Here is a 21,221-nt window from a genome sequence, read left to right on the forward strand (position 1 = left end):
AGGTAACTTATGGTATCACTGGTAAAGTTTGCTTTGTTTATGACAGAGTTTACTTGCACATGCACGTGCAGCTTATACCACTGTTTTAAACTCTTACTACTATTAAAATGTCCTTTTAAAATCTAAAGTATGTTTAAATTATTAGCAACATAACCACTGCAAGAGTGAAAAGAGTGGTTTTTTTGTGGTTTCTAAAGTTTCACTTTGCAGTCTTGAACACATTTCCCTTGATCACAGGAAGTATGATAAGGTACGTGTCTGAAAAGAGTGTCACCCTCTGCCCCTCACAGTTACCCTGCAGCAAATTTTGCTCTCTTTGCCTCTAGCTATATTTTTAGCTGCATTTATTACAGCTCCCTGCTATCATCTTCATCACAAGAAACACGTTTTTTTCCAACACCCGTGTCATCTTGTCCAAACAGAAAGCAACAATGTCCAGCATCATGAAAGTGTTTCTGCTCCTGGCTGTCATGGTCTGCATCTCTGAAGCCCAGCATAAGTTTTTTTCTTTTTCTTCATTTACAACTCACATATAGATAACGTGAAGATCATTTTATACATTCATATATGTTTTGGTAGCTGTAAGCAGGAATCTGTACAGGGTAAAAATGTAATTAAATTAGTAATTAGTAATTTCCCCCATGTCTTTCTCTGTAGAGCGTGAAACAGGACAGTGTCTGTGTCAGCTTGTCAGGAATAAAATCAACTCGATGTCTGACATAAAGGACGTCCAGATCTACCAAGCAACCATCTTTTGTGACAAAATGGAGGCTGTGTAAGAGATAAGGCCTTAATTATGACATGTACTGGGGGGAATTCGGCTTCACAGATAGGGATCAGCGCTTTTTCTTCATCTCTCTTGTTTACCACACTGGTAAATCTAAATGAACTATATTTGGTGCTCATGCTTTCTGTATATTGAGTACTTGAGCTGTGGAGAATCCAATCAAGCTAAAATGTGGAGCATTTCCATATTGACAAAAGTTTAATGTTTGAGATTAAAATCCAGGTAAAGCACAATCAGTGATTTTTTTCTAAACACATTCTAGGTGATAGAAAATAGTTAGATTTTTGAACTGTTTTTCAACATTTCTGTGTCCAGGATGTTTTTGACGCGCGTTAAAGCCTGCTCGATTATGCACTGGAGCAGCTCCCATCATAACTCCTCCCTAGTACTACCAAAGATAGTCTATAACAGAAGATAATGCATTACAAGCTGCCCAGATAGTATGAAAATGGTATGCACTTATTGGTCTCTGCTGAATGAGAGGCTGTCGCTGTGCAGCGGCTCTTTCTCCCTGGTTCTGAGGGTGTGTGTGGTGCAACCATAGACTGTGTGCTTCTGGATTAGCTGCAAAGAGGCTGTCACTGCGGAGCAGCTCATTCTTCAGCTTGGGGGGTATGTGTGTTTTGTGCTACTGATTTTGCTGCTAACGAGAGTCTGATGCTGCACAGTGACTTGTTCTCTGGCTCAGGGATTGTGTGTTACTGTGCTACAAGCGCAGCTAAAAAAGTTATTTGAACTTTTCTCCTGCGACCCTCAGTCATAATCTGGCTTAATGAGATGACTCTCAGGGTGCAAAACTTTGAGACCCCCTTATCTAAGATTTTTGTTTCAAAATGCTCAAAAATTGGTCATTTTAGCTGTTTATAAAAATTTTTCCCAGGAGGAAGGCCTCAAGTTCAGCAGAGGACGTATCAACGAACAGACTGTCACTCAAAGCGGCCACACCCTTAATTATGCATAACTTTAAGCCTTAATGAATGTAAAAGGGTGATTTATATAAGAAATTCATCCCCCATACAGTTGTCATGAAGGGGGAATTAGCTATAGAGACCAAAATCGTTTCTGCACCAGGCTGGAAACATGTTTATTTCTGCTGTAAAGTTGGGCATTTTAATATTGGGGTCTATGGAGATTGACTAGTTTCTGGAGACAGCCTCAAGTGGCCATTCTGAGAACTGCAGTTTTTGCACTTCGGTGTTGGCTTCATTTTCAGCCCCAGAGGTTACTGCTTGGTGCTTATGGCCTTGGTAAGATAAACTGAAACCTTTAGTTACTGTAATAATGTGTGTTATAAAAAAGAAAAAAGAGATTTGATGGTGTGCTTATAGGAGGCTAATCTTAAAGATTTATCAAAGTTTTACCAATTCTAGTCTTAAGTCTGCCTGCCTGAATCATTTATGTATCTGTTTATCTGCTATACTTGGTGGAAAGAGTCACTTCACTTCAGCTCACCTCATCTATCCATTTCAACAGTGTCACCAACCACAGTGGCCTCCGCTATTGCCTGAACCCCAAGTTGAAGGCAGTGCAAAAAGTCTCGGCTTCCATCATGTGAGTAGACAAATCAGTCATCTTCAGAATACACCGAACACCCAGTTACTCACAGTAATCTTTATAGTGAATCACCATAGTGACATGGTGCTGCTGCTGTAGGCCTAATGAGTCTAATGTCCGTCCTTCTTCTTTTATTGTCGATTCAGAAAACCAACAACCTCTACTACAGCAATGACTGTGCCTAAGTGTATGTGAGTAGTGCACTGATATAAATCCCCGCCTCATCCTCAGAACACACTGACCACTCAGTTACTAACGTTTCGGTGAATCACCTCTTTTATAGAAATAACAGTAATGAGTGACACAGTGCTTTTTTCACACTGTCATAATGTGTGTCGTGTGTCTCTGCTTTATTATCATTTTAGGAGGAAACTAAAAAACGACTGTGAGTCCACCTCCACCACACGCAGCGCCAACAGAACTCACATCTGACTCTATAAAGAAGCTCAGATGACCTCTGAACCCCAAACAGAAACACCTTAAATCAATGTAGATGTGAAATGAATGAAACTTTTTGTCTATTTACCTTCTATGATGTGCACTGACAGTATATCTCCTTTCTACCTCCTTTCATTTGATTTTATAAATAGATATATGTACTGTAACCCAAATTTTCAGCATTTTACTAATTTCATGGTTTTTTAATTAAAAGATAATCAAAGGAGCAGCGAGTGACTGTTTTCTGTTCCAAGTCTGATACTGTCTGTGTCCTATATCAACAGCGCTACCTTGTGGTTCAGAGCTGCCAATGCCAGTGGTGCCCCCAGAAATGTATCATAGGGTGGACAGATGGGGCCCCTGGAAATCTTGGGGTGGCACATCAAAATAAAAACCAACAACTAAATTTCAGCAATAAGATCATGTTTTTGAACAATTATAGTATATATAACAGGTAATTTTTATTTATACTTCTTTTTTTTCAGCATCCAGCTGATTCTCATCATTCCTCATCAGCGAGGGTATAAATGACTGAGGGAGTAGTAGTGCCGGTGTCAGTGGTGCCAGAAGGCTGTGACAGTTGTCTGTCTCTAAAGCCCTTTTTAAACAGGAATTGTGCAAATTTACAAGAAAGCCCAATCAGTCTTTTTTCAGCATTGGCAGTATAAAAACTAAATCGAGGAGTGCAGTAAAATGCTGCCTACCTACTTTTGTTTATACAGAATGTGCATTTTTCTGGGCAATGGGAGGCGTGAGCAAGTAACAAAATGAGTAGCTCAGCGTGTGACGTAAACAGTGACATGCGAGGGCAGCCGCGGCTGGTCAGTCCTTCGGCGATTCTATCGTAAGACGGCCCGTTCTTCACTGTTCCCGTCATCTGACGGTTAATGGCCTCTTCGTTTGCGAGGGCAAGGAGGGTGTGCAATTCCTTGTCTCCCCAGTTGCTCATCTTAACAGTGTCTTTCAGGTTTGTGTTTCCCTCCTGCTGCTAGCTGCTCGCTAATTCCTGCTATCAGCTGTTTCCTGTTTATCCACCGCCAGTGGGTCGAACGTGCCACGTCATCAACAGCTCCTCCCACAAGTCTTCAACAGCCCCTACTGTTGCGGAAGGCCACCTCTGTCTGTTTAAACTAAAAGGGTTCCGCCAATATGACTACCCTACGAGGCGGAAAATTGGGCGCCTCAGATCAACTCGCCAATCCGGCTCTGTGTGTCTAAACGCTCGCAGCTTGCAAAATGGCCCAACATTCACAGAAAATCTGACAGTGTAAAAGGAGCTTATGACGTGGGGTAACAGGTAAAAGTTTGGCTTAGTGCAGTGATTTTTGGTTGGCTGCGTTTAATCCTTTCTTTGTTTTGTGTGTCCCTGCTACAGGTGATCCGGTTCCCTTTTGGAACTCGTTTTTCGTTAGTGATCCTTTTCCCCGTTTTCGTTTTAAATAAACTTCCTTTAAACTGGAGATTTGTTTTGCTTGCCTCTTTCTTTTTTGAAAGTTCCCTCCATTTCACTGTGTTACTCCCCCCTTCCCCTAGACCTCTGGCGGTGACGTGACACAAGTGTAGAGCGTAATTTAGCCCTTCTCCCAACAACCTATGCTGACATGGTTAGTACCAATGTCTAGTCTCACAAGATAACACTACATTAGCACCATCTTAAAAATGAGTGCACCACAGCCAATTAAAGACAGTAATACTGGCCAATTATTTTCATCAGGGGAGGCCAGTGGCTCGCCCCTGGCTTCCCTGTACTTTGCACCCTGCCAGTTGACATATCAATCTCGTGCAGAATGAAGGCCAAACATTAAATATCAGAGGCAGTTGCCCTCTAAAGTGTCAGCTCGGTACAATTATTTGTCTTTCTAGTATATACATATATCATATATCTGAGGACCTCAAAGCTGCAAACAGATTCTGAGATCACAGGGTGAATAACCCGCCAACAACATGTGTTCCCTCTTAATTCTGACAGGGGCAGCTCAGATGCACTGAGTCCTATAGGCTGTAATGCTACACAGACTTTGCTCTGTTTGACTCTAGCTGATCTCTCCAGCTGAATATCTGCCACAGCTCCCTGCTATCATCTTCACCACAAGGAACACGATTTCTTCCAGCACCAGTGTCATCTTGACCAAAGAGGAAACCAACAATGTCCAGGATCATGAAAATGTTTCTGCTCTTGGCTGTCATGGTCTGCATCTCTGAAGCCCAGCGTAAGTTTTTAAACCTTTTTCAGCATTCACAGCTCTAACATAGACAACATGAGGTTTGTTTTGCTGATGGACAATGACACATTTTGGTAGCTGTAAGCAGAAATCTGTGCAGTAACATTATTAAAATTGTTTGTCTTGTCTTCTTGGCTGTCCCAAGAACCAGCACAGTCCTGTATGTGTCAGCGTGTGAGGAATGCTATTGGCCTGACATCTGAGATACAGGACATCAAGATCAATGAACCAAACCCCTCCTGTGACAGAGTGGAGATTGTGTAAGATAAACTCAAATCTTTAATCAAGGTTTTGGGAACGCAGATGTTAATGCAACTGAAAAATGCTGATTTGCTATTTGCGTGTGTTGTGTGTGTGTGTTATGTGTGTGTGTGTGTGCTAACAGGAAGCTTGTATCATCCTCAGTAAACCTGACAACCTTGAACAGCATATTAATCCAAGTCTGGCCTAAGCTGTAATGAAAATAATGATGAACTCCTGTTAAGGCAACAACACACTGAAGACACCTCTATTCATCAGTTTACCTGTCTGAATCATTTGTGTATCTGTTTATCTACTAACTTTGTTTCACCAGCATCACCAAACACACCGGCCGTCACTACTGCCTGAACCCCAGTTTGAAGGATATGCAAAAACTCATGGCTCGACTGTGAGTAGATTTACAGACATGAACCCCAGCCTCATTTTCAGAATATAATGACTATCCAGTTACTAACCATTCAGTGAATCACTATTTGACATCAGTATTGAGTATGAGTGACAAACTGCCTTCTTTAATGTGTCTGTGTGTCCTTTTTTATTGCCATTTCTAGGAAACTCTTAACCACAGAAGGACCAACCAGCCCATAGCCTACAGACAAAAGAATCTGTTGGATTAGCATGAAAAAAAAATGTTCAGGTACACATATTAAAATCACGTTTACTGAAAATGATTTATTCATGTTCAATGCACTAGATACTTATTTGTTAAACAAACTTGACTGTTTCATGTCAGCTTCAAGATCTTTCATTGTTCACATGTCCATTGTATTAAATTACTATCTGTTGAACTAGCATGACTTGTTAACGTGTCGTATGTGCAATGATTTTATGTTCAGTCAACTTAAAGCATCTCTTACCTTTCTTGCATTTCACACAGCACTTAGAAAAAATTTGAACATTCACAACTCCACCTCCCCCCAAAGGCCTACTCCCCCTTCCTCCATTACATCCTCATTACATCTATGATAGACATAGGCGCTGGCACGGTAACATTAGATACACGGAAGAGGAGAGCGAGTGTAACGTTACAACCAAGACAGTCAAACGCAACCCCGGAGTTTTAAAACTCAACAGGAGTCAGTGATGACTGATGAGTTTTAGAATAAGGTTACAGTGCTAACGTTAGACAGTAGCGTTAACGTCACTAGTAAGTGGAAACGCACAAGGAAGATAACGTTAATGTTTCAGAGGCGGGTAGAGTAGCCAAATATTGTACTCAAGTAAGAGTACTGATACTTTAGAACAATATTACTCAAGTAAAAGTAAAAAGTAGTCATCCAAATAATTACTTGAGTAAGAGTAAAAAAGTATTTGGTGAAAAAACTACTCAAGTACTGAGTAACTGTTGAGTAACATCTGATTTATTTGTAAAATAAGAACATGAACGTAATCAATCAATCAAAAATAATAATCTGCAAATTCATATATTTTAAACGATATCCCTTTAACTAAAACATAAATAAATTAAATCTTTACAAACATAACATAAATCAAGGCACAAGAAACACAAATATATTCTTATATATACTGTACATATATATATTTATATATTTTTATATATATATATGTAATTATGTACTCAGAGGTGGGTAGAGTAGCCAAATATTGTACTCAAGTAAGAGAATTGTTGCTTTAAAACAATATAACTCAAGTAAAAGTAAAAAGTATTTTGCATTAAAACTACTCTGAAAAATACAATTTATCCAAAAAGTTACTCAAGTAAATGTAACTGAGTAAATGTAACTAGTTACTAGCCACCTCTGGAGGCTACGCTACAGTAGGCTAACGTTAGCCATTAGCGACTGGATGCTGTGCTGTCATATATAATGTTATATGTTATATTAGAAGCAGACTAAACATAACGTTACCTGTCCTGCACAGTCAAACGCAACCACAGAGTTTTGAAACTTATCCAGGGTCAGTGTGATGACTGATGAGTTTTATAATATAGCGTTAATACTAACGTTAGATCGTACTGGTGACGGGGTTGTTACGTGAGTGGTTACGTCAGTCAGAGGCCTCCACGTGGGGAAGACAGACAGGATGCTCAGCCAATCATTGCATTCGGCCCGAATGCAATGATTTGTCGGAGTTTTCTTTGAACCATATGAGAATGGTATAATTATGAGTTTTTATCTCTGGTGGAATTCACTTACATTTTAGTGTGCCATCAGCTTATTAATAGCATTTTAACCTAAACAAAGAAAAGCGTAGAATTTCCAGAAAGGTATGTGTCGCTTTAAATTGCTCAAATAGGTCTCACACCATGGAGTTATAAAGCTTTTACATGTTTTGTGTGCCACCTGTCTATAATTTCTACAATCTGATTTCTGATTAAAGTATATTCTGCATCATTATATCTGGGGCCAGACATGTTAACAATGTGCACGCACAAAAAACTTTTCCCACACATAAACTGGTCAGAATGTGTGCACCTCTCACTCATGGAGCTACAGTCCGGCCTCCCAGTTTCCCCAGTATCACTTCTGACCTCTCCACTACCTCCAAATCCAGATATCCACATTGCAAATTCAATGGTTAAAGACCCCCTTAGAAACTGAAATCAAGTTAGCAGGCATTTTAACCTTAAGCAATCAAGCATTTTTTCTCCACTAACCTAGCCTAATCTAATCCCTCCGTCACAATTAAAAATACGCTCAGAGTTCAAGTTCTGGCAAACAAATGGTCTTATTTTTTTCTGACCTGTTTATCGATACATATGTAAAAATTATAATATCCCCAGGTCACACTTTTTTTAGATACTTGCAAGTCCAGAGTTTTGCCAAAATGCATTTTCCATCCTCTCCTTGTAAATATAGAGATAGAATGCTTTTACTGTCATTACACATAGTGCAACGAAATTAGAGTGCCGCATATGATCAGTGCAAGTTTACACGCCCATACACACTTACAAAGCAACATATGAAGTCATATAAAAGCATATAAAATCACAGAACTACTAAAAGTTACTTACTAAATATTTAGAGTCATGAAAAAACGCATTGCCCAAACGTACTGTAGTAGAATATTGCACCTATTAGCTTATGTGAGGTGGTAAAGCTTAGCAGCATACACAGTTCTAACATTTTTTTTGACTAACATTTGATGAAGCTTAAAAGAAGTTTTTTTTCCCATTCATGCAAATCTGAAACAGGCCATCCAAGAGTTAATTTAACCATCTAAACATGTTTTAATATAAATTCAATCTGCATTTTGGGGATTTTGACGTTTTAAATAGTCATAAAAATCAAAGGAGCATTAAGTAATTGTTCTGATCCCGTTTGTGTCCTGTATCAACAGTGCTACCCTGTGGTTCAGATCTGCCAATGCAGGAAATACAGTGAATGTGTCAGTCCTGTGATCTCATGGAAAACCAGGCTGTCAAACATTAAATAGGCTATCAGAGGAGGTTACCCTCTAAAGTGTCTTGTAGACACAATAAATGGGTCTAACTTGTATCTCAATAAACAGATATCTGCATGTGTATTCTTTATCGGCAGGTATTAGCCGATGGATTCTGAGATTGCACTGGTGCTTACATGTGTCAGATACCAGAGGACCTCAGAGCTGCAGTCAGACTCTGAGATTACAGGGTGAATGACCCACCAAGCACCATGTGTTGCTGCTCAACTCTGACAGGGGTGGCTCGGATCAGTTGAGTCTCATAGGCTGCCACCCTCCACACCCACTCCAACACACACCAACACTAACACAAACACACACATACACACACAAACTGGCATTCATTCCCTGGAGATCTTAACCGTAACCCTAACCACTAAATGTCTAATCCTTTCCCTAACTTTAACCAAAGCTCAGTTGTAACCCTTTTTTATGCTTCATTCATAGAAAAGCATATTCAATGTAACTTCATACCCACATTTTACAACAGACCTTCCACATGTTACTGTCTGCCCGTCTCTCTTTTATAATATTACATTTGAATTGGCAGTGGTGGAAAGTTACCGTACTCAAGCACCGTTCTAAAGTACAATTTTGAAATGCTTTTCACTCCATCTTGGAGGCAATTGTTAGACTTTTTACTCCACTACATTTATGTAATAACTTGAATTACTTTCCAGGTTCAGACTGATGTAACAGTACAAACTATATCAACAACTGAACTATGATATAATATCAATAAGACTTCATTGATCTGCAGGGAGGATTTCACATGCTGCCCGGTTGTTGTATTTAAAGTGAAATATAGATATTAAGGTGAAATATATACATTATACATTATGTATATGTGTATTTGTGTGTATTTGTATGCGATACCTGTATATTAAATATGTACATAATGTGTGAATGTATGCAACATGTAAAATATGATTACTTTTTTATTTTTATAATTTTTACTTTATTTATTTATCTACTTTTTAATTCATTTATTTATTTGTTTTTGTTTTTATTCTGTTTTTTTTATCATTTATTTATTATTTATGAAACACTTAGGCAATAAATGCCAATAAATGCAGATGCAATAAAGCTATTTGAATTGAATATAAACATATGTGATGTGAGTGTGTACATATTGATTTCTTTTAATTTTTTACTTGTATTTATTTATTAATCTACTTATTTTGTATTTTATTTATTTGTTTTTGTTTTTATTCTTTTTTTATTCTTTTTATTATTTATCTATTTTTTATTAAAGGCTTTGCCAATAACATATCTTTATTTATATATATGTGTGTGTGTGTGTGTGTGTGTGTGTGTGTGTGTGTGTGTGTTATAGCCCCATATTAACCATCTGCAACATCAAAGTGAGGTATACATGAATCAATTAATGATCATAATTCAATAAAATAAGATATGTTATTCTGAAATAGACTTTTTTACATGATGAATGTTTTTTTGTATTTTATGTATTTTATTTACATGTTGATGCAGCTTTTTTTTTTTTTAATTTAAATACATAAAGTGTTGCATGCAGGACTTTCACATGTAGCAGAGTGTTTCCTCACTGTGGTGTTGTTACTTTTACTAAACATATCCAAGCTGCACTGCTGCACATAAAACGACACTCCTTTCCCATGCTGTCACATTGCAGCACTTTCCAAACAGGCTGCAGGGTTTTGAGTTTGGGATGATCACTTCCGCCGGCTCCGCTGCTGGTGGCGAGGTGAGCTGCCTGGTGCCGCGAGGACGTCTCCGCGCTCTGTTTACTCTCCTCATGTCCAAAAGTCATGGATGATCCAACCGATGAGCAAACATATAGGCTCCAGTGTCTGCTCGGTCAGTCTGTCAAGTCGGCGGCGCTCCATCTGAAATCACTGTAGCTGAGGGATCATCTCATCAGGTAAGTGGTTGTTATATTGGAGCATGCATGGATATGTGCTTCTGCATATGACTGAACAATATTTTTAAACATGACAATGATACTTAACGCATGCATAGATAATAGAACATACCCTACCAGTCAATAAATGCGTTAAATAGCAACTCGGCAGTTTTAATAGCATGTTTAGGTGGCTTCGCAAAAAGTCAGTATCATTGTTATGCGGATAATCACAGTTTACCGACTGTTTCAGACGTGATTCCCACACGCCCATAGTGGCGTGACTTCGGTTCCTGTTTTTGCAAGTCACTGTGTCTGGCTCCCCACAATGCTGACGTGAACAACAGTTGAGCTGTGTGTCAGCTGCCTGCAAAGTGGACCAGAATACAAAACACCGTCGGTTTAAATCTGCAGCAATCTAAATTCTGCCAGAGCTTAGGCTACATGTGGGTTTTGCAGATGGCGGGTGGTCCTCTCATCATTGATTCAAGTGAGGAAGATGCAGGTGGATTGCGATGGAAAGTGAGCTCAGACAAGGCTGATAAGCAGCACTGATAACAGAGGTAGACCGGTTCACCATAACGCAAGACTAATTTGAGTTGTTGTCTTTGTATTTTAGATAATAAGGAACTAACTGTGGGACATGCTCCACTCTATTTTATCATTTCCTTAATTCAAAAAGTTTCATTTCCTTTTCGTAAATGAGCCTGCTTTGATTCCTGTTTATCTCTGCTTTCTTGGCAGATTATAGCTGGTAGCTGAGGGTGACTCTTACATAAAGTGATATTAATGACTGTGCTGCAACCAGACTCTGATTCTATTTGAAGCATGTCAGTAACAGGACACCATGCACTGTGCAAAACCGGTGTCTGACGTGTTTATTCTCTGACTTAACCATGCTTAGGCCAATAAAAACACCCATGTAACATTTATTAACCTCACTTCTGACTGGCTTCAAGGAGCTCTTGCACTGCAAACTTTGATTACATGGGAGCAGTTCTTTCTATCAGCCTAATTAATGAATAACTCTTATGTCATGTGGTGAAGTGTTCAAGTTCAGGAGCCCAAAGCCGAGCAAAGTGGACCTCTGTATTTTCTCCAGAATCTCCCGTGCTCCCGCCACCTCTGATCTGGTGTCAAAATGGCTTCACAACGGGGAGACATTCCAGGTAACGCAGTGATTTAGGCTAGATCTTAACATTTTCTACTTTGTAAGGATTGTTATTTTTGCGTAGATGTCAGAATAATTCTAGCATTTCTTTTTCTACTCTCATCCTGCAGCACTTGAGTCTGGCACATCGTCTGGACTCTTTGGCGCTTTCTCGTCTCCTATCGGAATGCCACGGCGCACCGTCAGCTATGACGAGCTCATGGATGCCACCATACATTCACCACCTTCAGATTTGAATGTCAACATCTTATGGAAAGACCCTGTCATCCCACAGCACAGGTTCAGGAACGTTGCAGAGGTGCTTTTCTTGTTTGTTCGTACTGTCTGATCCACATTGTGTTGAAGTGGTTGCCTGACTAAAATGTTGTTTGTGTTGGCTTGGGTAAAGACTCCTGAGGGTGCAAGCCAGGGCACGCTTGATTTCCTTCTATTTGTTATGTAACTGGTTTGTAAGGTAATCCTAACAGACTACGCTTGTGTGACCAGGAAGGCGAGAGCGGTGGGAGGACGGTGACTTTTGACGCAGCAGCGTCTGTCAAGTCTCCAGTGCCTGTTGTGAAAGCCAAAGCTACCTCTTTAATGAACACACTTAGGATCAGTAAGTCAACAAAACCAACTCGGTAACTGAACTGAAGGACTTTATTGTCATGTTTATAAATATCTAGACACAGAAAATACAAAGGCACAGACAAGCTGAGTTTCTTCTCAACATGTTACAGAATTATGTAAGCCTTGCCAAATGGCTGCTGACTTGGCTGCTAAATATAAATAAACAATCTCTAGAGTTATCAGTGGGATATAATGGAGTGCAGCACATTAAAACGTTGACTCATTTTGTCTCTACTGTTGACTGTATGCCCATCCTTACTTAGAGCAGACCCAGGAGAGCCTCCAGAAGTTTGAGCACCAGGCGGGGCTCACTGACGCAGGGTATTCTCCCCACAAGGGGCTCTCTGCTGAGGAGACCCGCCATTACCGACTGGGTGACGGCACAATGCCAGTAAGTATGAACAAATGTGAGGTGCAATCAATTTTATCTCTGCAATAAATAACCGAAAGATATCTATTCCTGCCTGAAAGTGTGAGAGGTGTGTAAGAGGGCAGCGCAGCTTGAAAAATAATATGACACATTATCTTGCTCACTGTTGGATTATTATAAAATTAAGGCCCAGATGAAAGGTCACAGGTGTGGCCTTCATCAGATATACCTGTTAACCTGATCAGGTGTATCTGATGAAGTGTGTTTTGGCCAAATGATCCATACAGTAACCTCATTTTGGCATTGTATTTTGGATTTGCACCTTAATTTTAAAGGGAAACTAAAGTATTTTTAAACCTGGACTCTAATTTTCTATGTTTTTGTGTCAAATGATGCCTTCACACCGCAATAGCGGAGACCAGAGGCATTATGTTTTCAGGTTGTCTTTCCCATTCTCATCAGTGCGATATCTGGGGGGCGGCACTAGTTCAGTCCATAGGGACTTGGGTTGGGAACCGGAGGGTCGCCTGTTCAAGTCCCTGTCCGGACCAAAAATATGGAGCGTGGACTGGTAGCTGGAGAGGTGCCAGTTCACCTCCTGGGCACTGCCGAGGTGCCCCTGAGCAAGGCACCGAACCCCCCAACCGCTCAGAGCGCCTGTCATGGGCAGCCCACTCTGACATCTCTCCACTTAGTGCATGTATAGGTCCAGTTTGTGCATGTGTGTGTTCGGACCTGTGTGTAATTGACAACAGAGTGAAAAACTGAGTTTCCCCTCGGGGATTAATAAAGTATATAAAATTAAAAAATTAAATTAAATTAAAAATCTCAAGAATGCCTTAAAGGAATTTCTTCAAATTTGGCACAAACGTTCACTTGAATTCAACAGTAAACCAGTCAAGGTTGCTGTTACCTTGCATCTATCTCATTATCATGAATGCAATATCTCAAGAGCCCTTCAGGGGACTGCCTCAAATTTGGCACAAACATCCACTTAGACACAAAAATGAAACTAATCAGAATTTGGTAGTCAAGGGTCAAAGGTCAAGGTCACTGTGATCTTGTGTCCCTCTCATTAACATGAATTCTATATCTCAAGAAGGCCTTAAGGGAATTTCCTCAAATTTGGCAAACATCCATTTAGACACAAAAATGAATCTGATCAGAATTTGGTGGTCGAAGGTCAAAGGTAAAGGTCACTGTGACCTCACAAAACATGTTTTTGGCCATAAGTCAAGAGTTCATTCAAATTTTGCATTCACATCATAACGTTCTACAAAAACACTTTTCTGGCCAATATTCAACTTCATATATCAGGAATAGAAGGGAGGCATTTAGTCTATGATGAATTCTAGTTGACTAAAGGAAACAAACAATCTTTGGTCTTTGATGGTCCAGTATTAAGAGAGACCACTGCAGCTGCAGCGGCGACACAGGCTGCAATAGGTGATTGTACATTGTTAATTTGCGTCTGAGTCACTGACAGGCTCAGATTATTATTAGAAGTGTCTGATAACATTACTGAAAGGACCCTACATAGGACAACATTTTCCTTACGTTTTGATGGTCTGTTTGTCATTGTGACCAAGTCTCTCTCTCTCTCTCTCTCTCTCTCTCTCTCTCTCTCTCGAGGAGAAGTCTTATTTCGAAATCTCAAGAGAGCTGGGAACAGTGGAAACGTTAGTGAGAGTTAGAGAGACGAATGCCTGTCATTTAGCTGTGTTGGAGTACAGAAAGAGCAGCTTAAATGATTTTCAGTTTCGTGGCTGATAATTTAGCTGATTTTGACAATGTCGAAAAGTCTGCAAGACCAGAAATTGAGTGAGACTTGGTCACAATGACAAAGAGACCAGCGAAAGGCAAGGAAAGCGGTTTGATTTCTCCATAGGTTCTTTTCTGTAGGGTTGTCAGATAACAATCTGAACCTGTCAATGGCAGAAACGAGCACTTTTGGTGAATGTAAAATTGACGGTGCACTATTGCCCGTAGGGATTACACTGCAGCCTGTTTCGCTGCTGTGGCTTAAGCGGTCTCTCTTAATACTGGACCAGTTTCTAAAGTTTTAATCTCTATTAGCCATTTAGGCACAAAACATGGGAAAACAGGGTCCAGGTTGAAAAATACCAAAGTTACCTTAAATGTAGGCTTTTTATATTTGCAGTCTTCCCAGACTGTATTGCTGCTGCACAGCAAATTCCCCACAATGACTCTTACCTGAGGCCATAACAAACCAAGAGTAAACATGTGCAAGAGTTCTTTTTTTAATTTGTTTTTTTCTACCACTAGCAGACTTAGGCAAAATTAAATGTATTACATTCAAAGGGATTTCTGAAATTTGGTTTGGAACTGCGACATTGTCACAAAAGATCTGAAAGTACGTTTTCATGATCATAATGCAGTGCACCAACATCCCATGAGCACTGAAAACAAGAATAAAGTCTGAGTCATCACACTATGAATTTACAAAATTAGGTGGTGAATATTAACCATCAGTAAGGATTAAGTGTTAGACTTTATCTTTTGCACATGGCTTCAGATGAAGGTTTAGCAAAGACTGCTTTCAGGGGTCGCATAGGAAGTGCATGCAAACATTGTAGGTGCACAAAGGTTGTGTTTTCCTTTCTGGCTGGATATGGTCAGTTCCTCTGCCCACCCTGACACCCCTCTCCATGCTCTCATTTCAAGTGCTCTTAACTGACCTCTCATAGGTTTAACAACATTGCACAGTGTTGTGATGCTGAACGCAAGGTCACAAGCACATTATGAGAAATATTCACACTAAAAGAGTTCTGGTGTCTGTTAATATTCAAAATAAGTAATCAGTGGCCTATAACTGTGAGAAATTATATGATATTACCATTTTTGTTTATTTATTTTTTTGGCCTGTTGATTAACTGCATGGTAACCATGAGGAAAAACATATCGGTAAACAAATTACGTAATCCCCTTCCACAGATTGCCGCTTCCGGCAGTAATGTTGCCAGGCAACACCCTTAAATGAAACGAGCCCCTATATTTTCTCAAACGGACCAATCACAGGGCTCCTTACAAATCACACGGTTTCTAGGCCCACTGTGGTGTGTGTGGACTGTATCCTTTGTGTTTTCGAGAAAAAAACGTGTTAAAACAGCTAGTTATGGACGAAATTAAAGAATCCATCGGACGGGAACGTCAAAGAAATCATATCATAAAAAGGTATGTCAAGAAATCACCGTGTTTAGCTGTATATATGTGTATATTTCGACCTGAAAGCAGGCCGTTAGCTGAGCGACATTGTCGGCTAGCTAGCGAAACTGGCATCGGAGCTAACCCGAGTAAACAAACTAACGCTTAGTTAGCTTCTTCATAACGTTTACTTTCACTACGCCAGCTTTAGTTAAACTACTGTTACGCTCATAGATGAGTCAGAAGCAAAGAGTGACGTTATTTATTGCTGGTTAAGTAACGTTAGCGTAGTGTGTAGCTGTAACGGTTTATACAGTAAATTAGCGTCCTTGATATGAGGCAGTCCAGCCACCGTTAGCTTAGCACTTAACGGTAATGTTGCTAAATGAAAATGAAAACTACGGTGAAGGACATTTATTTCCAGACAGACAATGTTTAGAAAACCGCCATGTCCCTTTCCAACCTCAGACACTAACCTTAGCCTCAGTTTGTGTCCTTGTATTATAATTTAAAGTAGCACAATGTTAATGTATTTGAGGCACAAACCGGCCATAGCTCCATTCACCTTCGTATTTGTATCAATCTCCTATTGTACCTATTATTAAGTGATAATAGAAATGAGATATAAACGCATTTGGAAAACAATGTACATGCCTTTCTTTTACGAACACAGGGAGTCTGCAGGCCCTTCAGAAGTCTTAAAATGTCGTAAGTTCAGATTGGTAAATACAAGGCCTCACAAAGTCTGACGTTGTCTTAAATTCTGATTCACTGGGTCTTAAATATATTTGGTCGCATTACTAACAACATGTCTCCAGCCTGATAGACCTGGACTGACCTAAGAATTGCAACAATACATAGCACCTGTAACAGGGATGCGGTTTTGTTTTCTTCTTACATTAAACACATTAAACTTAAACTCACCCAATTGTTGTAATTTTTCCTTGTTGTTCATTTTCAACTGACATCAGAGTGTTTACCTGGAAAAAGCAGATACATATATGTGTCACACACACGCATGTGTATGTGTGTATTTCCATTGCAGGTTTGGTCTTAAATTTCATATAAGGTGGTATTAAAAAAGGTCTATAAAAGTCTTAAGTTAAACTTGGTTATATCTGTAGACACCCTGAAACAGGATGAGAAGCACTGGATTCAGTGCAAAACATGCCTTTATTTATTTTGGTTTCTATGTCTCAACTTAAGTTTAGTTTAGTTTATTTACTTTATTGAATTTCCCCTCAGGGCCATTAATAATCACTCAAACATAGTTTCAAGTGCCAAAATGTTGTTGCCCCCTGATGTGGACTATTCTGGCTGGGGCCCAGCAGGGTTGGATCAGTGATGATATCCAGCATGTCACCAACGCAAGTAACCGCAGGGGATTTAAAGCCACTGTGGCACTCCCTGTTATTCATTTGCACCATGACCACTGGTCTGAGCAGCATGCAGGACCTCTACGAGATTGATGCGTGTTTGGAAGGGTGCTCAACATATGGGTGGGAGTACACCCACATTGCACGGAGATTGAGCTTTAAAAATATTCTTCCAGAGATCATTTCTGAAATAAATCTAAATTTCAAGGCAAGTATGTTTAAATATGCATTTCACTGGCTGGAGTCATTAGGATCTAAAGCTAGCTTTTGCACATGTATTGTCTAGTATATATAGTAGAAGAAGAGTGATACAAAGGTGATTTGAGTGGAAAAAGAGTGATGCAAAGGTTATATTTACTTGGGGTGCAGGTTTTGCATGTGTGTCAATGACAGCAGCCAGTTTTCTCAATGAGTTTCAAGCAGTTTCTATTCATTCCAGTAACAACTTTTAAGTAGTGCAACTTCTTGGGTTAATACTTAAGTTTTGTAAGCTGTGAGGTATAATAATTATGTGTCTCAAAATGTAAAAGTTGCAGCCTTGCGGCTTGTACAGGATGCCCAAGTCAAAAATGAACAACCCAACAGCTGTGCTTATGAATATTAAAATGTATTTTTGAATCACTCTGTAATGTATATGGTGAGTCTTGGTCAGTGGGGGGAAGTCTGTCATTGTTTCATTGCTTGTTTTGTTTTTTTCTGTCTGCAGAAGTTGAGAATGCCAAGCGGGGACTTCAAGGAGGACAGGTGTACAACATCAGCACAATCCACCCCAAGTGGCACCCCTTCTGTCACTCCCTCTGTCACCCCCAGTGTCACCCCCTGTGTGAGTCCCCACTCATCACCGGCTCTAAGTCGCAGGTAGGCATCATGCTGCTGACATGTTGCGCTCATTTTGTTACTTGAGCTAACTCGGATATTAAATGTTACGTTAAAATGGGCATGTCCTTGCCATGTTGGCTTATATGTTCATGTTTTGCTCTTGCTTGGTGGGAATACAGGAGCTGGTTCCAGCTGAGTCCTGCGCCTTACCTTGTCCTCCCAGAACTCAACAGTCCCACCCCCGGCACAGACATGGGAGGAAATGAGGGAGGAGGAGGAGAGAGGTGGAGCTTCTTTGGAACTCGACCTGTGGTACAGAAGTCCCCCACTGACCCAGGCTGCGAAACCAGCACAGGTGAGAGATTTATGCCAAGTCTGGTATTGGATCTTGACTATATTACAGTATTTTTTTTACAGTTATTAATGGACACTAGATGGGACAGAATCTCATAGCAATATGTTGAACCCGCGGGGCTCTAAGTAAAGGGTGTCCTGCAATTCCTTAGACAAAAACAAATTGATCAGGAATGATTAAAATTTCATTTTGGGATGGTTGCTGGACAGAAGGTAAAAGAAAAAACAACAGTGCGCAAGAACAGCGGTGCGGACACACGGCTTGAAGACAAAGTTTGGTGAAATCTGAAAGCAGTGTACCAGTTGTGGCTGTCAGACAGTTACAGTGGCATCCAGAAGTGGTTTTGGGATTTTACACTTTATGGTGTTATTGACGGCCACAGCGGGAAAACATTAATGCAGAAAGAGACATGGACAAAAAAGACAAACCAAGAATTTATAAAACAGATACTTTCCATGATGTGTTTTTCATGCCATGCATCACTTTGAATTGTCAAAGTAGTTTAATTGTAGAAAAACACATTTTATGATTGTGATGGCCAGCATTGACTTTGTGATGGTGGTGAACAGTGAAGTCAGAGCCCTGACCCTGTGCCATGACAAACTGCCGTGCAGCCCTGTGTTTTGTGTTTCTCTTCTCTGAATACAATAATACTGGCCACACTGATGAACCAGATGAACCCTGGTTGTCACTGAATAGCTCTTTACGTCAGCAGGGCTTTCCAGTGACAATGTTGTGCTATGTAGAGGTAACAATCTGTGATCCAAATTTCTACAAACGTGTTGTCCCAGTTTCCAAAAATCATAATGGAACCCACTTATCAGTTGTATTACTGCACAGGTGTTATTTTGATTTCATTACTAACATTGGACAAAGAAAAAATGCTACTCATCAGTGTTTTCTGAGCCCTGTTTAACCTGAGGAAACCCCACCTGACAGTCGGGGTTAAAGTCACAAAATCGTGACACTAAAGCTGCTCCCCTTTTAACGGCTGGAGTTAGGTCATTAATGACATCTACCACTTCCTTGTCTCTCTTGCAGGCTTCTCACTGCAGTCCTACTTTGGCATGCAGAAGTCCTCTACTATGGATGGCACCAAACCCCAGGTCAACTTCAAGGTGGACGACCCCGCCGCCCTCATACCCCCCAAGATTGAAATCTCGGGCATCGAGGCCAAGCGGGCGCCCACACGGCCTCACAAACTAAAACCTCGGGACATGAATGTTTTGACACCTTCAGGCTTCTGAAGCCAGACCAGCTGTGTAGTAACACCTCTGTACTACATCTTATTGCTCACTACTTTCCCTGCTTTTCTCTGTCCTCCCTGCCTCCCTGCGAATCCACCGAGGCTGAGAGGAATGAGGACCACCCACAGTATTAGCTCACCAGCCCCAGAGACACCACTGCACTGTCACTCCTCCCAGCTGACCTACTCCTACGGATCACCACCTTTCTTTTCGTCCCTTCCCTGTCTTCTCCGGCTCATTGGTCCAAATAAAACACCATATGAAGTAGCGTCATTTGCCACCCCTAAAGATGTTTGTGCTTTGTATTATTATTGTTGTTCCGTCACATAACGGGTGCATCAGCGTGCATTGGCTCGCTGTCCTCGCTCCAATGTTAATAATAGCATGACACTGAAATTGAAATATCTCGTCAGTCCTCATAAAACTGACCAGATATTTCAACTCATAATGCTCAGTTGCCTCTTTTTTTAATTTTGAGTAAGATGACAGTTGTAGTTGTGTAGTGCTTTTCTCTGTTAGCATGCAGAGTATAGTGTGGAATGACTGATACTGTGCCTGAACTTGCAGTGTGTTTGCTTTTCCATTCTTGTTTTTTTTTTTTTAATTACATGGATGAGCATCTTTATTTTACCTTTTTGAGAGTGTATGAAGTGAGAGTATGAAGAGAGACCTGAAGTGATTTTTTATTATTATTTCAACTGAAGTTTTTAATGTTCTGCTTTAAATCAACATCATTCATCCTAAACAGTAGGTAGCGTGTTGGGTTTATCACTTTTTTTCTTTTATAATTGCATCAGAATATTGTTTCAACATGCTATAAAAATCCAAGGCATTGAAGTGGTCATTTTCAAATTGGCATCTTCTGTGTCATGATGCAAGAATCTCTGCTGTTATTTCAAGAACTTGATGAATTCCAGTAACTAATTGCACAAGGGAGATGGTCTCCCACTATGTAAATAAATCTGATACTAACAAGCAGATGCGATTCTCTGGTTCCTTTCTTCATGCCAACATGGAAATATAACAAGCATCCCACTCCTTTGATATACTCTGAAGGCATTTTTGTGTCCACAGAGTGCACACTCATTTATAAATTAACTCTTGAGTATGAAGTAGTGATGGCCTTGTGAAGCATTTCCTTTATTTTCTGTGCCCACAAGATAATGCTTTTGTTCACCCGAAGGTTTAAAACACTGAGTTTTCATTATTTGGGCCTCTCTTTTTAAACCAAGAGTGCCATCTAGTGGGCTCAGAAAATGAAGAAAATACTTCATGAGGCCATCACTAGTATGAAGCTTTGTGCTTTTTTAGTGTTGAGTGTCACACAGGACATTTCTTTTTGGTTGCTTTGTAAATCAAACTACAGCAGAATATCAATAGTGCTGTCACAGTGCAGCCTTTAATCAGACTGAACTACCTTTATCTTTTACTTGATATACTTGAATCACAAGAAATCAGGGGTGTCATCTGCAGTAATTTAACTTTTATAAATTGTGTACAGTACCTGCCAGTAAAAGCAGCAATCATTTATTTCCAAATTTTCCTTATCATGCCAAAAAACAACTG

General features: G+C 40.1%; 3 protein-coding genes across 5 annotated transcripts; all 3 read left to right on the plus strand.

Annotated features, from left to right (window-relative positions):
- The first annotated feature begins 253 nt into the window (after positions 1 to 253).
- Positions 254 to 2,342, plus strand: LOC125894567 (C-X-C motif chemokine 11-like). The gene is made up of 4 exons (XM_049586059.1): positions 254 to 499; position 602; positions 660 to 775; positions 2,261 to 2,342. Exons 1-4 carry the CDS (start codon positions 432 to 434, stop codon positions 2,340 to 2,342), a joined length of 267 nt encoding a protein of 88 aa, XP_049442016.1. The 5' UTR covers positions 254 to 431.
- A 2,354-nt stretch (positions 2,343 to 4,696) lies between these two features.
- LOC125894565 (growth-regulated protein homolog gamma-like) lies at positions 4,697 to 5,903 on the plus strand. The gene is made up of 4 exons (XM_049586057.1): positions 4,697 to 4,989; positions 5,147 to 5,261; positions 5,576 to 5,650; positions 5,814 to 5,903. The coding sequence occupies exons 1-4, from the start codon at positions 4,926 to 4,928 to the stop codon at positions 5,848 to 5,850; spliced, it is 291 nt and encodes a 96-aa protein (XP_049442014.1). The 5' UTR covers positions 4,697 to 4,925; the 3' UTR covers positions 5,851 to 5,903.
- A 4,471-nt stretch (positions 5,904 to 10,374) lies between these two features.
- On the plus strand, positions 10,375 to 20,633 carry LOC125894561 (putative monooxygenase p33MONOX). 3 transcript variants are annotated; one of them, XM_049586043.1, is made up of 8 exons: positions 10,375 to 10,564; positions 11,591 to 11,712; positions 11,825 to 12,012; positions 12,201 to 12,312; positions 12,587 to 12,714; positions 17,941 to 18,092; positions 18,233 to 18,408; positions 19,450 to 20,633. In XM_049586043.1, exons 2-8 carry the CDS (start codon positions 11,685 to 11,687, stop codon positions 19,653 to 19,655), a joined length of 990 nt encoding a protein of 329 aa, XP_049442000.1. In that variant the 5' UTR covers positions 10,375 to 10,564; positions 11,591 to 11,684; the 3' UTR covers positions 19,656 to 20,633. The 3 variants fall into 3 exon arrangements, with proteins under 3 accessions (XP_049442000.1, XP_049442002.1, XP_049442001.1); XM_049586045.1 differs by having other exon boundaries at positions 11,646 to 11,712; XM_049586044.1 differs by lacking the exon at positions 10,375 to 10,564 and adding an exon at positions 10,954 to 11,106.
- The last annotated feature ends 588 nt before the right edge of the window (positions 20,634 to 21,221 follow it).

The sequence above is a fragment of the Epinephelus fuscoguttatus genome, linkage group LG9 (genome assembly GCF_011397635.1).
Source record: "Epinephelus fuscoguttatus linkage group LG9, E.fuscoguttatus.final_Chr_v1".
Lineage (NCBI taxonomy): Eukaryota > Metazoa > Chordata > Actinopteri > Perciformes > Serranidae > Epinephelus > Epinephelus fuscoguttatus.

Excerpts from the sequence above, each read along its gene's own strand:
- LOC125894561 (XM_049586043.1), top strand. The coding sequence starts at position 11,685 with ATGGCTTCACAACGGGGAGACATTCCAG. Across the intron at positions 12,013-12,200 it reads GGTTCAGGAACGTTGCAGAG|GAAGGCGAGAGCGGTGGGAG; the intron begins GTGCTTTTCTTG and ends TTGTGTGACCAG. Across the intron at positions 12,313-12,586 it reads AATGAACACACTTAGGATCA|AGCAGACCCAGGAGAGCCTC; the intron begins GTAAGTCAACAA and ends ATCCTTACTTAG.
- LOC125894567 (XM_049586059.1), top strand. The coding sequence starts at position 432 with ATGTCCAGCATCATGAAAGTGTTTCTGCTCCTGGCTGTCATGGTCTGC. Across the intron at positions 776-2,260 it reads TGTGACAAAATGGAGGCTGT|TGTCACCAACCACAGTGGCC; the intron begins GTAAGAGATAAG and ends CCATTTCAACAG.
- LOC125894565 (XM_049586057.1), top strand. The coding sequence starts at position 4,926 with ATGTCCAGGATCATGAAAATGTTTCTGCTCTTGGCTGTCATGGTCTGC. Across the intron at positions 4,990-5,146 it reads CTGCATCTCTGAAGCCCAGC|AACCAGCACAGTCCTGTATG; the intron begins GTAAGTTTTTAA and ends GGCTGTCCCAAG. Across the intron at positions 5,262-5,575 it reads TGTGACAGAGTGGAGATTGT|CATCACCAAACACACCGGCC; the intron begins GTAAGATAAACT and ends TTGTTTCACCAG.